Below are 17,981 nucleotides of genomic sequence, written 5' to 3'. Positions count from 1 at the left end.
CCTGCACATATGCCGCTCCTGTATTTTTCTTGGTCTGCCAGACCTGCTGGGTTTAACAGCAACTGTGCCTGTGGCCTTCCATTTCCTGATTACATTCCTTACAGTTGAAACTGACAGTTTAAACCTCTGAGATAGCCTTTTGTAGCCTTCCCCTAAACCATGATACTGAACAATCTTTGTTTTGAGATATTTTGAGAGTTGCTTTGAGGATCCCATACTGTCACTCTTCAGAGGAGAGTCACAGGGAAGCACAACTTGCAATTGAACACCTTAACTACCTTTTCTCATGATTGGACACAACTGTCTATGAATTGGAAGGCTTAACAAGCTAATCCAACCAATTTGGTGTTGCAGGTAATCGGTATTGAGCAGTTACATGTATTCAAATCAGCAAAATTACAAGGGGACCCACATTTGTGCACAGCCAGTTTTTCACATTTGATTGATTTAATTTCATACGACTAAATACTGCTTCACTAAAAATCTTTGTTTGGAAAACACCCCAGTACTCAGATGTTCCTAGAAAATGAAAGACATATTGAAAGTAGAAAGTATTATGCAGGCTGAGAGGGGTGCCCAAACTTTTTCATATGACTGTGTATAATTAAGTATGTGGGGGGGGAAAAATGGTCATTAATAAGACAGACACAAAGCCTAGTCTTTAAAAGAAAAAGAGTTCAGAGAACACAAATATTTGTATTAAGTCTTTCCAAGGCTAATGTGACTTTATAAAAAGGTAACAAAAGAATAAACTCTTAAGAAAAATCAGGAAATGTAAAATGTTGATAATGGGGCAAATGCAAAAAACAGGAGAATAGCTTCTATATACTTAAAAAGTATTTTAAACAAGAGCAGACGAGATGGAATTTATATATCAGGATGGATATGGTGGTACTTCCAAAATGTAGTGCTTTTGAGCAAGGATACCACATTAGAAGGAGGTTAGGGGTTTAGATTTACCCAAATAAGATAGTGGGGAAAATGTTCACGATTATAAAAAGATTTTGTCAAAACCTTTTGATTATTAATCTCCTTGGCGTTCACCTAAGCATTTCTAGAGCTTCTCTCAGGTTCGACTGTTAGAGCTTTTTGAGCTTAATTCTGCACAAATCCTAGGTGATGGCATTCTGTTGCCATCTAGTGGATGAAACACCATGCTGCAAAAAAAGTATGTTTAACCAAAAACTACAATGGACATTCAAATCAGAAGCCATAAAGCCCATTTTAGAACAAAAATTAAACTGAACCATTAGTAGAATCCAGCAATAGTGATGAGAAGGTCAACTGGTCTCTGGCAGCAGACATGGATAGCGAAACTGATACATACAGCGGAGTCCTAACAGCGGTGTGCCTGGTGAATTGGGTCATGTGCAGGTTCAACATGGTGCAGAGGTGCATGGCAAAATGAAAGAAATCAAGCAGAAGGACAAGAAAGATGTTAGAGCGCCCAACACACACAGAGTTCACAATCACAATGCAGCAAAACGTCAAATGTTTGTGTCAGGGGAAATGTGGAAAGTCACCAAGCCTTGCACAGACAGATATTCTACCATCTTATGTCCAAAGAAACACTTCTACTGACCTAATAACAGTGGGCTGTGCACTGGGGACTCTTGCATCACAGGAAAGGATACGTGTTAAATCTGCAGCAGTGGACACTAGATATACCTTTCCTAATTGAATTATGTTTTGGTATTTATAGGTTTCTGATATACAATTAAACAAAAAAAAAAAAGTTGTTTTTTTTTCTGGGGTACACAACACTAAGAAGGCCTTTGGAAACCTCATTCAGCATTATATCATCAATTTTAAGAAAAAAAAGCAGCAAAAAAATAAATAAAAATGGCATATATCTTGGGAAATACAGAATGCAAGTAAGTAAAGACAGCAATAAAGAATACATTATGGGAATTGATACAGTAAATTATCAGCAGTAGTAATCCATCCATCATCCAACCCGCTATATCCTAACTGCAGGGTCACAGGGGTCTGCTGGAGCCAATCCCAGCCAACACAGGGCGCAAGGCAGGAAACAAACCCCGGGCAGGGCGCCAGTCCACCGCAGGACACACACACGGGGCAGTTTAGAATCGCCAATGCACCGAACCTGCAGGTCTTTGGACTGTGGGAGGAAACCCACGCAGAAACAGAGAGAACATGCAAACTCCACACAGGGAGGACCCGGGAACTGAACCCGAGTCCCCTAAGTGAGGCAGCAACAGCAGTAGTAATACAAAAAAAAATGTCCTATTGCCCAATATTTTGACAGCAGAGCATATCTTGAGGGAATGTCATTTTGCAAGATGACTATGGTTCAATGTCAAAGTAGGCAAGAATGTTTCTTAAAATAAAAGTATAAGAAAAACAAATTTGTGTAATAATTGCATAAAAGAAACAAACTATATGGGAAAGTTTGTTGACAAGTAAACTTTAGTAATCTTTTAGAATGTGGGGAGAAAAAAAAACACTTCACAAACATGATATATATTTGCATTTGCCTTGCAGAGTGGTGTTCCAAAGTTTAGTGTTTTCTATAACCTAAAAAAAAAAAAAAATAAATAATAAATAAATGTACTTTTCCCCCCACACTGGCACTTTACAATGGAGGGCAATAGGGCACAAAGATCCATCAGAAAATTAAAAAAGCCTAAAATAAAAACTTACTGAATACTTTTATTTTTCAAGCCAGGTCAGTTGAGCGTTGATCCACATCTTTCCAGGTCTCTTTTGATGTCACAAACATGCCTCAGAAATTCTGGGCAAGTTTTTCAGATTTTATATTCCGGCAGCGTTTCCTCCACGTAAAGTGCCAGTGCAGGCAAGACAGTTTTTGAAGTTTCCTGAAAACACTAAACTTTCTAACACAGCTTTACATGTCAAATGCATATACAGTATATCATGTTGGTTTAGAAATAACTTCAACTTAAAAAAATCCTAATTTTTCCTTTAAAAAAATAAAAATGAATACAAAAACACCACAAGTTGCATAATACAGACTTAACAGAACGCACACCCAACAGAGTGTTAAATGGTCGACGTCTCACCAAAACAGTTCCCAACCTTTAGCACACATCCAGCACCCCCAACACCAAGTATTCAAATCCAAACTTAAATGAAATCAGATTTAACCGTTTTTATTTGTAACATTTATACATATGGAGGATTCAAAAAGAAGCACAGCAAAATGGGGAAATTCTACTCTGAAGGTTAGTGCAGCGGACTCAATTACTTATGTGGCCTCATTTCCCTGATGAAAATCATCTGTTGTTGCCTCACACAGAGCTTTTAGGTGGGATGACACAGAGTTTAGGCCTCCTGCCTGCTTTGCGACCAGTTTCTTATATGCGAGTCACGTGGTGAAGCATATCCCCTGCAATGAGGACATGTCCAGCTTTCACTCCCGGGCATTGATGATATCTATGAACTCAGGCTTCAATGAAGCTCCTCCAACCAGGAAACCATCTACATCAGCCTGTGACGCAAGCTCTTTGCAAGTGCCTCCTGTGACAGAACCTGCATACAGAAAAGAGATTTTATCAAAAACAGATACTGGGAAGAGAGAGTCAGCTACACAAAAAAAGTCAGTACAGTAAATTTAGGTAGACAGAAAGACATACCCCCATAGATAATGCGAATTGACTTTGCCACATCCTCGGATATGTTGGTCTTAAACCACTTGCGCAATTTTTCATGGACTTCTTGGGCCTATGTTCAAAAAGAGGTACAGCGATTTAGATTTGAAGCACCATATGCCTACCCAACCAGCAGCATGTCCAGCGTCATAAATTAAAAACGTCATAGCCAAAATGACAACAATGGCTATAATGCTGAGCAGCTCTAGGAGACTTGATATATGCATCCTGTCCTCATTATCATTTGTGTTAGTTTTCTCCAATAATCCAAAGAAGTATAAATTAGGTTAACCAGCACAATGACTGGTACAATTTATCCAAGGACATTGGAGACTGAAGATCTAACAGTCATTTCATACTGTGGTCCTGCTGCACAACCAACTACCTCTTAAAATAGTACAGCATACCAAAATGGAAATCTGGAGGGTTTTCTTAATGTGCAAGCCAAAGTGTAAAACATTTTCTGTAATACAATCCTCACCTCTGTATATCAAAATGGCAGAATGATACATGACTAAATACAAAAAGAAAAAAAAAACTACACTAGAAGTATTACAAGGTTTTTAATGATTATTTTAAAATCACAAATTGTGGCCCATGAATTTTAAAAAAAAGAGAAGGCATTATGAAAATACAGCAATACATACCTGCTGAGGTGTGGCAGTCTTGCCAGTTCCTATAGCCCAGACAGGTTCATATGCTATAACCACCTTGCTCCAGTCCTTCACATTGTCTAAAAGAGAATTATATACACATTTGTAACCTCCAAGACACAGCCTTTACATACAAAGGGAAAACTCTAGAGCTCTAGATGAAATCCTGCATGACTGTCCAAAGTGACCTATTAGTTAGCTAACCAAATGCAAAGATTGACAGAATATCTGATTTACTTACAACACAATTTTCACAGAATACAAGCCCAATAATGTTTGTTTTTATTGTAAATTGTTTCAGATGAAGACTTCTGCTACATAACAAATGTAATACTCACTTCTGTTGGGAAGGTCGACTTACCTGCAATAACTTTGGTCTGTTCAAAGACAACTTTTTCAGTGATTCCTGCCTCCCTTTCATCCAGCTTCTCCCCAATGCAGGCAATGACCCCAAGCCCTTCTGCTAATGCATGTGCGACCTTCTGGCCAATCAGCTGAACTCACCACATATACACACAAAAAACAGCAATGAGTACTGCCCATATCAACAATTTGTACAGAACAGAACCATGCCAGCTCCAGATCTGACAAGAGATTAAATTACCATACCTCATCAGACTCCCCAAAGACATGGCGCCGCTCAGAGTGTCCAAGGATGACCCATCCAACACCACAGTCCTTGATCATAGCTGGGCTGTAACAAGGGTCAAGCAAAAGAGAAATATTAGGATACAGGATTCATGGCACAAAAACCCTAAAGGCATGCTACTAAACCATCATATGCAAAGAGGTAAGATGGACACCCCTTTTATTAAATGAGTACCATAGTCATATTTGTGGGATTAGAAGTTCTTTAACTCATTGAAACAAACATTGGACGGCACAGTGCTACAGGATGCTGGTTCCCGAGTGTGAATCCTGCTCTAAGGCATTACCTTTGTAGAGTTTGCATGTTCTCACCATGTCCAAGTCGATTTTTCTCTATATACTCTAAATTTTACAGCCACATCCCCCAAAAAATATGCACATTAGTAATAATTCCAAGATGACCTCTAATTTGTGGGCATGTGCGTGTCTGGGCCATGTGATGGAGTATTCAAGGGTGTTTACTTTGTATGCCTTGTTGCCAGGTTAGGCTAAAGACCCCACAACACAAAAATGGATAAAGTGGGTTTGAGAATGCTGCGTTATGCTAAGCAAGTGTTAAACAAAAACACACCTTTATTTTATATAGCGTCCCTTTAGGTATTCACAACAAGGTTGGGGCATTTCACTTCGTACTGAATCAGCAGTTTAACTTTCCTTGGCATGCTACCATCAAGTGCTACCTTTTTTCAAATCTTGAATTGTTAAGCAGTGAACTCTTAAACTCTTATCAGATAAATCTAGAGATGATAGTTCTTTAACCCCCCCATACAATTTTTGCATTCATTTAACAAGGTATTACAGATAGTATTTACAATTGGTGTATGTGTACTCCGATTTTTCTAATCTACATTTTTTTTTTTTTTTTTTAAAGTTGTATTTTAAGAATTATTACTTTTAAATTCACAAAAAAAAGATACACGGTTTTGAGCTTTAAATTCATATGTGGCCGAGAGGGGAGGGGAAAAAAAAAAAATCAAATGGATGGGAGGATTTTATTGTCTTTGGAGATTTTTTCAGTCTAGAGAGTTTATAAAGAATGAAACAATCATGGACTCCCGAAGTTACCTTACCTTGTGCACATATTACATTTGTTTGCTTAGTTTTATTCTTTTAACTGAAAAATAAACAATGCTCAAAACCAATGCTAAAAAAATTCATGCCATGCAAATCAGTCGATATAAAGATTTTGAATATTTCCATTTATACAAACAGTTTAAAGCTTATTTTAACAGCACACTTTTCATTTAGGTTTGTCAGAAAATCATTTTGTCAGGTTTGTGGATGTAACTGTTGTGAAAATTGTTTATTTCAAAGATATTCATTGGATGATAACAGAAGAATTTTTACTGGACAACTCAAATTAACTTAGATTTTAAAATCTGACTGACTCCTGGTGATCTAATTTACCATCACTCTCCATCTTTTTTTACCATTTGTGGTAAAAATGTATGGCTACATTTGTGAACAGAACATAAAACCCTTAACAGTTATGTGAGGCAGCTTGAAAACAATTTAAGACTTGGAGATTACTCATCCTCACATACTGCTCCAGAATTTGACATTGAATTGGAAAACAATAATAACTCCTAACTAGAGGATGCATCCTATTTGATCCCATACCATACAAAAGTGCAAAGTGTCATCTATGCCTCCTCCAGATTTGGCACATTTTAGTTATACAAAGGAACATTAGCTTGATTTCAAAAACATAATTAATGACAAAATGTGGTCTTTGCCAATTCATTTTCAAAACCTTTTTTTTTTTTTTAGTAGTCCTACTAACTGTGCATCCCCGATAGTACGCTTCTGTTAATATATTACATGTCATATTGTTAGACGTTTGCTTTCAAAGCTTCTGGACAATTTAAAAGTTCTGTAGAACTAACTAAAATTTGACCTTTAAAATGAACCTACTGAGCAGCTCATTGTGTTATAGTGGTTCAGTGTTGTAGACGGACACGTGCGAGGGTAGCACTCCATCCAACACAGCCTGCTTCATGTCTAGTGGAGCTAAGAGAGGCACCTGTTCCTCACCAATCCCCAAATGGTGAAGTTGGTTACACAAAAGGATGGATGACTGGACACACAACTGTAGCTCTTTTCATTACAAGAGGATGAACACAAAGCCTCCATTCACTTACCCACATTATGTACTGGTGCTGTATTAAAAGGTAATTAGCGTGGCCATCATAACTACCATATCCTCACACATTATTACACTTCAAGTTAAAATAACTCCTCTCAAAAGGAGCACATATCAAGTTTGTTTTTTCCCCTTTCTGAACCAATTCCATAAACGGGTTGCTTCTTGAAGTGCGTCTACAACTGGGGGCAGTTTCTCTCTCTCTCTCTCTCTCTCTCTGTGGAATTCTTTCATTTTCTCATGTTTGCTGTCTCCAGATTCTGTGTTCCCTCACATACCAACCCATAACTCGCAAGTTGAGAACCATACCACTAAACATTTCTTGTAATCGCATGAATGCAGTAAGTCATTATGATGATCTTTAATTCAGTATCTGTGTACTAGAATAGCAACTGAGCACTGAATCTGCAATCAGAATTTTAAAGTCATATTAAGTACAATGTACCCATCCTTTTAATTTTACAATCTACAATTCTTCAAATAATTTTATTCAAGAACTGCATGTCCAGATGCTGCATGCCCCCCCCCCAAAAAAAATAACACACAGCATTTCATTAGTGCTACAGTTCTCAAAGCAAACCAGAAACTAACTCAAATTGGTTATTTACAATAACACTTAAGCAGATATTACTTGTCTACAACTGTGCTCCATTAAAAAAAAGATAAAATATGCATGCAAGTATGCACTAAAGCACTGCCAATACAAAAAAAGTTATTAAAGCAAATTTCTAGGTCTTTCTAAGCAAATGTTTCTCCACCATGTATTTTTGAAAAACAGGCAACATGTCACATTTAGAGCTGCTTGGTGCGCTAGGAATTTTATCAAGCCAAGAGTCTTGGGGATTGCTTAACTAATTCCGCTGCAACTCCAACATTCAAAATTAATGAATTTATGTTTCGTTTGACAAGCACTTTACTACGTTAATTTAAGATGCATCTAATTAAATAATCTAATCTAATATATAGCTACTGCTTGATATGAGTGCAGACATGGTCAAGAAATTTAGTAGTCCGACAAAACATTAGAATGGGCAAGATCCAGTTGACTTTGACCATGGGGTTATTGATGATGCCATTTATGATTGTTCTCTCATTCCAGAATTTTTGTAATACTGTGTATAAATTTCAGTCCTTAGAGTTTACAGAATATTTTGTGAAGAGAAAAAAAATATATACTAATATATATATATACACATATACAATATTATATTATATTATAATATATATATATTATATATATATATATATATCTCTCTCTCTATCACAATATATATCTCACACAATTGAGCGGTAGTTCTTTGGACAAAAACAATGTTGTTAATGTTGTATGGTTACAGTAGAACAGGCAGACTCATACAAGCAAACAGGAATGGCTCTTTATAGCCAGTAAGCACAGGAGGACACCTCTGAATGAATAATGCATTAAACCTTAATGCAGACCAAGTGCAGGCGCAGAAGACCACACCAGCTACTACGTCTGTAAACAAAAGAGACAAAAATGGGCAAATGATCCTGAAAACCAGACAAGTGAAGAATGGAAAAACGTTACAGCAAAAATGAAACTTTCTCGGTCTATGTGACATGCAGATGGGCACAGTCAGATGATCACAAGGGACCCTGAATTCCAAGATCCACACCTGTGTCAATGTTACTGGCTTCTGCTGGTAGTGTAATGCTGCGGAACAATGTTTTCTTGGCAGACAATAGTTCACTTAATATCAGCAGGGTGTCATTTGATTGCCACAACACACCTTAACATTGTTGCTAACCATGTATATTCCCTTTATGACCATAGCCTACCTTTTTCAAAAGGAAACTTCCAAGAGGATAATGTCACAAAGCACAATCATAATAGTCACTTTAGTTTACTCTAGTAGCCTGCAAAGACTCCAGATAAAGCACCTCTGGCATGAGGTGGAAGGTAATGATCACTGAGCAAAAATCTATAAGAACTGTGCAATGCTATTGAATCAACATGGATCAAAATCATCAAGGAATGTTTCCTGCACTTTGCTGAATCCAAGCTATAAAGAATCCAGCCTGCTTTGAAAGTAAATGTGGGGACCCTTCACAGTACTAAACAGCTGTACATAAAATGACCACCGAGTACATAGTGAGCTGCGGTCACATTACTGGCTGTTTGGAGGAGTATTCTATTTGTGTGAAGAGTATCTGATGTGTGTCTGAGGAGTTTGAGCTTATGGGCCAATTACAGTGCAAATCAGTCTCCTTTTAGCAAACATTATAGGCTTCAGTCGCTGATGGACATTTAGAGAAGCTAAATGTAGATGTCTGAAGATTAGGAGTAAGTCCGCATTTATAGGAAATGGACTAAGTGAGACATGACCTGACCACACTATCCTATAGCTAATCTCCTGGAATTTATATAAAAAAAAAAAAAAAAAAAAAAGGAAATGGTGAGCTGTCTTTGTTCATTTTATTAGAACCAAATGATTCAGCTTCATACACTGTGCTCAAACAACCTTAAATTAATGGCACAGAATTACATTTTATGAAAAAAAGATTTTGCCCACACATCTGCATGAGATTCACAAGATTTACAAAAAAATCTAATGGGATTTGCCACCTTACTTATCTACTTATACGAGGCGTGTCTATTAAATTATGAGACCGATTAAATAACTCACCTTTATTTATATATATTACAAATTTAATGCTTGTCCCCTTCAATATACTCCCCGTTTGCACTAATACATTGCTGCAGTCTTGTTTTCCACTGGTCAAAGGCATGGAGTAAATCAGTTTCTGTCAGGTGTTTTAACACATCCGCCGTTTTCTTCTTTACAGCATCAACCGACTCAAAAACATGTCCCTTTAAGCACAAATTTAACTTTTGGGAAAAGATAAAGTTGCACGGTGCTAAATCGGGCGAATATGGAGGATGTTCAAGTGTAGTAATGTGCTTGTTGGTCAAAAGCTGCTTTACAGAAAGTGCTGTGTTAGCAGGCGCATTGTCCTGGTGAAGAATGAAACAATTTTCCCATCTTGGAACTGTTTTATGTTCTTATGATCTTGTAAATTACCTGCTCTTTTGCCTACTTTTATTTTCTTACTTTTCTTATTATTTTTTTTTACTGTGTACAGTGTCCTTGAGTGTTTTGAAAGGCGCTTTCAAATAAAATGTATTATTAGAGTTGCGGCCGTTTTTTTTTCCTGACTTCTTCTCTCCGCTTTATCAAAACTTCCTTATAATAATGCTGGTTAACTGTTGTGCCTTTTGGAACCCATTCTTCCAAAATCACACCCTTGATATTGAAAAACACAACGAGCATGGCTTTGAATTTTGACTTGCTTTGACGAGCTTTCTTCATTCTTGGTCCAGGGCATTCATCTTCGACATTCTCATGTCCTTCGCTGAATCTTTTGTGCCACTCAAACACATGCGCACAAGACAGGCAGTCATTCCCATAAGCTGTAGTTTGAAAAACATTCTCTTGGCGTTTTGTGCAATTTTACTAAAAATTTCAAACTGACACGTTGTTCAACTTTTAAAAATTTAGCATTTTTTTCGGCACACTACAGACAACACAACCAAACTAAATGGCGCCTCACAAACAACTGAACGTCATGTTCAAGGTCACCACGCATGCAGTTATAACCGGTTCGGACTGCTTTGTTTACTAGGTGGAATCACAGTCTCATTTAATAGATATACCTCGGAAATATTAATTTAGTCTCCCTTCTCATGTTCTTTATGAGAGCCTTAGCAACAAGTCATCAAAACCAAACAGTGAATGTCAGCAACCACAGTTAAGATGGATAATTTAGCAATTTATACATAGATTAGTGTTACGATTTTGACAGATGGGTAATTATTCATTACCAAGTACCAAAAATATACATGTATACACATTTGGCAAATCTAAATTCAAGAATTAAGATTTGGAACACCAGTGCAGATGCTATACTGCTTGAACCCTTCCCCCTTAAAAAAGAAGATCTGTAATGAAATGAAAGCAACACACGCAGAGAGATGGGGATGCTGGCTATCAAAGAAGCAAAATCTCTAAAGCGGCTATCAGGCAGTCTTATTTGTATGGTCATGTTTAGAAGTGTACAAATTCTTGCTTCTGTATAATAATGGTAGTTGTATACACAGCATCACATTGTGACAGTCTGATGCATGCTGGGGTCAACAAGCAGAAAGAGAGGATTTTGATTGCTACCATTTATCTATAATTGTCAACTAACCAAGTAACCAGATATGTGGGCTTGGGGAGGTTGGGTTCATTCTTGTGCCTACATTTAGAGACAAACATACAGAGGTAGTACTCCTGAAATTTTCTTATACAAATCTTTTGATTATTTAAAAAGGAAAAAAAATGATATGCTGACACCTTTGAAAAACTCAGACAACTTACTCTAAACTAATGCATAAATAAATCACTCAAATAGGTTAAATGGGTTCAGATAGGAAGGGAGAGATGACTGTTGCTTCAATAAAACTTGCTTAAATCATACGGTTTACATGACATATGCTATACTGAAATTAATTTGTGCTAATCCAGCCACTCAAAACCCTTCTTTATATACCTCTCCATCACTGGGGCCTATTTATTCCCGAAATATTAAACCACTACTTAGTTGACTTTATATAAAACCTCAACCAGAAATGTAATTTATCTTAATTGTTCCCTTTCAATTAAACCACTTGCTTAGCTTTTCTTGGTCAGTCATTGATAGCTAGTGGATATCTAGGCAGCAACAAGCACAAGGCAGGAGTCACCTCTAGACAAGCTCCCATCAAAGTGCACTTGAGGTTAGGAGCCAAGTACTTTAGTCAGGAAATCTCCCTTCTAAGCCATTAATTTACATCAAGCAAGATCCTTGATCATGCATTTTAAAAAGGGACCATGTTTGGATTGGCATATACATATTATTAGAATTCAATTTTCCAAATTATATTGGGTTGTGCATCATGTAAATGACTCAGTGGGAAAAAGCGAGTATGTAGGACCTAAAATCTGAAATAGCCTGCCAATAGGACTTCGCCAGGCTGATACAGTGGAGCACTTTAAAACACTGCTGAAAACACATTACTTTAACATGGCCTTCTCATAACTTCACTGTAATTAAAATCCTGATACTCTGTATATCTAACTCATTATAATAACTATTCATGGTGGCTCTAAAATCTGTGCTAACCCCTACTCTCTCTTCTGTTTCCTTTTCCGGTGTCCCATCTACTCAAAGCACCGTGATGTTCCAACAATGATGGATGGATTAAAAGTCAGAAGTCTGTATGACCATCAACATCAAGCGACTCCGTGAGAACCCTAACTACAAAGAGGACTATTTCATTTATGTTAGGTAGAATGCCCAGTGGGGACTGGGTGGTCCTGTGGCCTGGAACCCCTGCAGATTTTATTTTTTTTCTCCAGCCATCTGGAGTTTTTTTTGTTTTTTCTGTCCACCCTGGCCATTGAACCTTACTCCTTTTCTATGTTAACTAATGTTGTCTTCATTTCTTATTTTGTCTTTTACCTTTTTTCCCCCCTTCATTATGTAAAGTAAAGCACTTTGAGCTACTTTTTGTATGTAAATGTGCTATATAAATAAATGTTGTTGTTCACTGTGGACTGTATTATAGAGTTTTCCAGACAGTCACTTTTACCATTAAATAATCAATTCATAATACATTAAAAATTATAGTTACAAGGGTTAGGTTAAAAAGGTATATTTAAAAATATCAGGGGCCTTTATAAAAATGTCCACATTTGTTTAAATTGTATGCCTTAATCTTTAGGTGGCAGGCCCTCTGTAATACAAACAGCAGTAATTAGTGTTTTTAAAGGCTACACATATCCAGTACCTTACAAGTTATCTAGCTTTTGGTTTATTTTTTCCTCAGCCCAAAATGCCTTAATGAACATAAACCTGGAAGTGCCTGCTAATGAACAGGCGTTGTTAGGTAAACTAGAATGGAAATGTTACACAAGATAACTGTGTGACAAACCTGCTGAAAAACCTAAAATACATTTTTGTACAAATAAAGTCCTCCTCAAATAATCTTAAGGGATGTGCTAGAAATTCATGAGATGGTCATTTGTAAAAACCTACCAGCAGTCCACAGCTGTCACTTAGTAAAGCTTGTGCAACAAAAGCAGGCTAATAAATGCACAGTTAAAAAACAAAAACGCACACACAAAAAGCACACTGGAAAAATGTGCACACCTAGCGAGATACTCTTTCTATCAAACAGCCATTGTGGGCAAAACAAATGAGTTAATACGTAGGACATATGGATGACTGCTGTTTTAAGGCTTTTTAAGAGGTCACACAATGTGGTTGTATAAACTGCCCAGTACAATTGCCCTTTTACTTACACGGTTTCGGGTTTTCTCTCCATTTCTGTATAGTACTTCTCCTCATACTATTTTTTTTGTTTTGCCACATTTCCAGTGGTTAAAGCACAGGTTCAAAGACAGACATACTGTACTGCATATATAGGGTGGTCCAGATCTAATTATGAATCTTTTAATGCAATGCAGGAAAACAATCCAGGACAAAAAGAATTGTTCAAAATATCTTGAAATAAACAAAGATAGACTTACATTGAATTAATTCACCGATTTTCCATGCAATGTCCCACTTGTCCTCCATTCAGTTGGATACAGGCTATATAATAAACTTAAGAAGTTACAACATAATGTTGCAGAATTAGATCTGGACCACCCTGTACTAGTAACATACACAAATAGTAGATAACAGCATTCAAAAGCGAGTGTAAACTTTTATGAATGCTAGTGTATATATGGAAATTATGAGAGTACCAAGGGGGGGGGTCACTTGCCAAGCACATTTGTCATGTCATACATTAGCCAAGACACAGTCTACACTAGTATGACTGCTTAAGTGAGATTTCTGAAGAACCCAAATGTGCCATAAACTCTGCTCTGCCCACTCTATAAAAACTTAACACAAAGGGAATCAACCAAAACTACAGGACCTTGTCAAAACTCTGACTATCTAATAAGATCATTCTTGCAGTATATTACATTTTCAGTGACAGCTTCTCCACTTTATAAACTAAACTGTAACCAGACCACAGAGGCAATGAAATTTTACTCATTGGCTCACCTTAACATTTGCCCATGAGGTGTATCGTGTTTCAACTATTTAATATCTGGATAGGTGTCGCATAAAAATAGACATCAAATACTTTTAAGAACCACTTTCTACATCTACCCATTCACAAGCCAACTTGGTCGGGTCCCGTGGTGGTTCATCATGTGGCGAATGCAGCAAAGTGCTGTATCAGTGCCTGCTCACAATCACAGTCTTTCTTTCAGTCCAATTCAGAGCCCAGCATGGTATACATGTATTCCAATTTACCTGCTAATCCATTTTCAGTATCTGGTTAATTCAAACTACAGAGTTTCAGGAATCTATTGTAGCAGCATTGGGAACAACATACAAATCAATCTTGGAGACACAATTCCAGCAAGCAACCAATGATTTAGAGTCAATTTATCCAACTGTAGGAAATTTACAGTACATATAATCTATCATATTAAAACATGACTGTCACCTTCTGACATACTTTAAAAGGCCTTTAAAAATGACTTGTCAATCTCAGTGATGCCACATTGCTAATTACTAAAACCACAGAGTTCTAAAAACATACCAAAAAAATCAAATGCATTATGTGACGCTGACATTTTTATTGTTGGGAATTCCGATTGTTAAAAAAAATAAACCCTCAAACAAATTTGAAATTTTGAATTGAAGAAAGGAGAAGTGGGTCCTGAATCCAAAAAAGCTCTCAATCATGCTTGAACGTGGTTCACTTTTATGAACTACTCCAGTTTTCAACATGTGTTTAAACAATATTTTATATGTTTTGGACATCATGAGCTACAACTGGATAACTGACGTGTGGATTATGTGACAAAAGCAAGTTGAGATTTTTTCCATGGATGTCTCATTATTGTACTTTGTTTGACATTGGTCCCCATTTGCCCCATTAAAAAGTCCTTGTATAAGAATGCAAAATTGAAACATTTTTCTCAGCTATCCCTACAAACACAGGGTAAGTAACTTATAAAAATGATGTATACAATTTTTGGGTGGAGTATTCCCTTAAATGTGGGTAAAACAAAAAGGACTGCCAACATGAATTTTCTGTCGGCCTGGCACCAGTGATGTAATGGGGGCATCTTACCAAGGCCATACTAACCTGATCTCACCGGTGAATGCACCTTTGGCCACTTTGTAGCAATTCTGTGCTGCCACACCAAACTTTGCGTCCAACTTCTGGCGGGTAAAGTCGAGATAAATGGTTGGAGCACCACAAACCACATCTGGAGATACAAGTAGATCAAATAATCAGCAAAAAGTGAAAGCCCATGGCAGTTCGAGGCAACATTGTGCTTCCCTTTACAGTTGGGCGACTGCCCTTTCCTTACTGTAACTCAAACCCCAGCTGTCCAGCACAGCTCTATTTTTACCCTGACACAGAGTGTCATTTTTCAGCGCAGAACTATAAAGGAAAGATTAAAGTTCATTCATAAAGGTCAAAGGGATGCCTAAATTCTGTAGGGGTCAGAACTAAAATGATGGCAGGCTTCTGAAACGGAGGACGTTTCAAACCTTCCAGTGAGCTGCGCTTCAAACGCGAAATAGAAAAAGAATATCTTAAGTAGAGCGAAGTCAAACGATTTCTCATTTTCTGGCACAAAGCCTCTCGGTTCAAAGTTTCCAAAAGTCACAAAGGAACGAGAGGTACTGCCGGCGAAGTTCACTCCGCGTTGACGTGCACGCCGGCACACACGCGCGCCGGGCTGCCGTTCCCGAATGTGACGTCACACAGGAGCCGGGCTGCCGGTCCCGAATGTGACGTCACACAGGAGCCGTGGCTGCGGCTCGGTGCCACGCGTGCCGTGGACCTTCTCGCATGAACAGCACGGATTGCTACGGTAGGCAAAGTTGAACACTTCAGACGCATCACCTATCTATCCAGCTGGCCATCAGATAACCTGCCCTCATTACCGGCGTGGCCTTGTCATATTCTAGAGGTGTCAGCGGATCGGGCGGAGTGCTGGGGGGTTTGGGGGCGACGAGGTGTAGGAAGGTCAACTTAGGACAACTGTCGGCAGCATCAAATAATCCCCTCCCCTTTCCACCTCCCACCCCCTGATGAGCTTTGAACTTGAATTCACTTTGAAGGGGAAAAAAAATCATTACATTTAGTTTAAATTTTGAGGAGAAATAACAGTCCGACCTGCTCGACCTCCTCCAATACCATCGTTTGCAACCACGTAAGAAATCTTCGGCCTGAAAAATCTACCTTCTTTCGACTACAGTGTTCGCAACGGCTTTTTAATTGCAATTCCCGTTTCTTAACTTGATTTATAATCGTAGTTAGCAGACTGCGATGGGCGTTAGTTGAAGCATGGGGGCAATTTTCATCATCCGAGGCAGTGATGAAGGTCATTCGGCCTGCCAAGGGCATCTAAAGAGTGGGCATGCGAGATACCCACCAGCATACAAATATGCCAACTAACGTGATTAAGATTTATGGACAATCGAATTTTTGCTATACTCTCCTACCGCTCCGTTTCATTTATCAAATCATCAAGCCAATAATTCAATCTTAATATACACAGATAAAAGGCCATCTTATTAGTCATGCATGCGCTTGCAACAGCTTCTTAAGCAGGAAACCGAAGGGCGGTAGTGTATTAGACCAAAGCAAATTTCAGCTGACTATTATCAAGTGAATACGAGCCCAGAATAATTTACGTGACCTGTCGGGTTTTACTCTACGATGTGACCCAGCAAAATACACGACTCATTCAAAAACGGGAAGTTTAGTGTTATCCTTTTGGGTAAGGAAACACCGCCACGCCACGATCGTGCACAGGCAACAAATGCAAGCTGTCTTTTTAAATATTATTTTTATTTTATTCACGTGTCACTAATATAAAACATCCTTGCAGTTAATATACCCTTTACGTGACGTGGTCCTCTTATTCTAAGAAACAAGATACAACATCGACAGTACTGAAAACATAATAAATTATATTTTTTCAGCGACCTGTGTTGGCGTTGATCTTGCCGCTGTTTAGGGTGTTGATGAGATCCCCCAGGCTCTTCTTATCTCCATTCATCTTCCAGTTTCCTCCAACAAAGAATTTCCTATTGGGACTCATAGTGCCTGATTTAAAAGCTTAGAAAACAACAGACAAACAACCAGGTGAGTACACTTGCACTAGCGACGTGCACATTGACGCGTAAGGCTTTTATAGAGAACAGTACTGCTCACCTTCCCTGCGGCCGCCTATTGGCTGTACAGAAAGAAAGCACCGCCCGGCGATCGCTAATTGGAGCGCTCCTCTACCCATCACGAGCAGGAAGCAGGAATTTTTGATTGGACGGTACTGGAGTCTGTGCTTGAGGGGATTTCTGAATTGAGGGGAAATTACTGAAGCCCCAGATTGATTTATCGCTCCGTGTTATACAGCAATTACATGGTTCTGTTCTACATGTTTAATACCATTTCTGATGTACTGTAATTGCATAGGATAGGTAATTATTAGTCTTCATCACAGATGGATCTTCTACTGCATTTGTGGTTAATTTCATCCAATAGATCAGCCCAGCAGTGGAGTGGAAAAATAAAAATTGAAAAAACGATCGTTTTGGGAACCTTGAACTTGGAAAATAACGGTAATGACACTCCAGCACTCAAGATGACAGGATTATTCCTTACACCTTACACTACTGTAGAAGTTACGGATGGGGCAGTGTTGAGTACAGCTAGATAGCATGCTGTGTGGGGGATGCATGCTCTCTCTAGAAGAGTTTGTTTTGTGTACGTTTTGCAAAATAATTTAAACTTCTTAAAGATGCAGCTTAGGTTAATTGGTGGCTCTTAGTGTG

General features: G+C 38.2%; 1 protein-coding gene across 1 annotated transcript; it reads right to left on the bottom strand.

Annotated features, from left to right (window-relative positions):
* Window positions 1-3,113: 3,113 nt before the first annotated feature.
* tpi1b (triosephosphate isomerase 1b) lies at window positions 3,114-17,331 on the bottom strand. The gene is made up of 7 exons (XM_039763795.1): window positions 17,137-17,331; window positions 15,277-15,400; window positions 4,895-4,979; window positions 4,647-4,779; window positions 4,280-4,365; window positions 3,618-3,705; window positions 3,114-3,513 (listed from the first exon to the last, which is right to left on the bottom strand). Exons 1-7 carry the CDS (start codon window positions 17,249-17,251, stop codon window positions 3,395-3,397), a joined length of 750 nt encoding a protein of 249 aa, XP_039619729.1. The 5' UTR covers window positions 17,252-17,331; the 3' UTR covers window positions 3,114-3,394.
* Window positions 17,332-17,981: the final 650 nt, after the last annotated feature.

The sequence above is a fragment of the Polypterus senegalus genome, chromosome 9 (assembly GCF_016835505.1).
Source record: "Polypterus senegalus isolate Bchr_013 chromosome 9, ASM1683550v1, whole genome shotgun sequence".
In the NCBI taxonomy this organism is placed as follows: Eukaryota; Metazoa; Chordata; class Cladistia; order Polypteriformes; family Polypteridae; genus Polypterus; species Polypterus senegalus.
The sequence above is the reverse complement of the archived record's forward strand: the minus strand, read 5'-3'. Positions and strand labels throughout refer to the sequence as shown.

Coding starts and splice junctions, on each gene's coding strand:
- tpi1b (XM_039763795.1), bottom strand. CDS start 17,251: ATGAGTCCCAATAGGAAATTCTTTGTTGGAGGAAACTGGAAGATGAAT. Junction 15,401..17,136: donor CAAGATCAACGCCAACACAG/GTCGCTGAAAAA, acceptor TTGTATCTCCAG/ATGTGGTTTGTGGTGCTCCA. Junction 4,366..4,646: donor ACAGACCAAAGTTATTGCAG/GTAAGTCGACCT, acceptor ATTCTCTTTTAG/ACAATGTGAAGGACTGGAGC.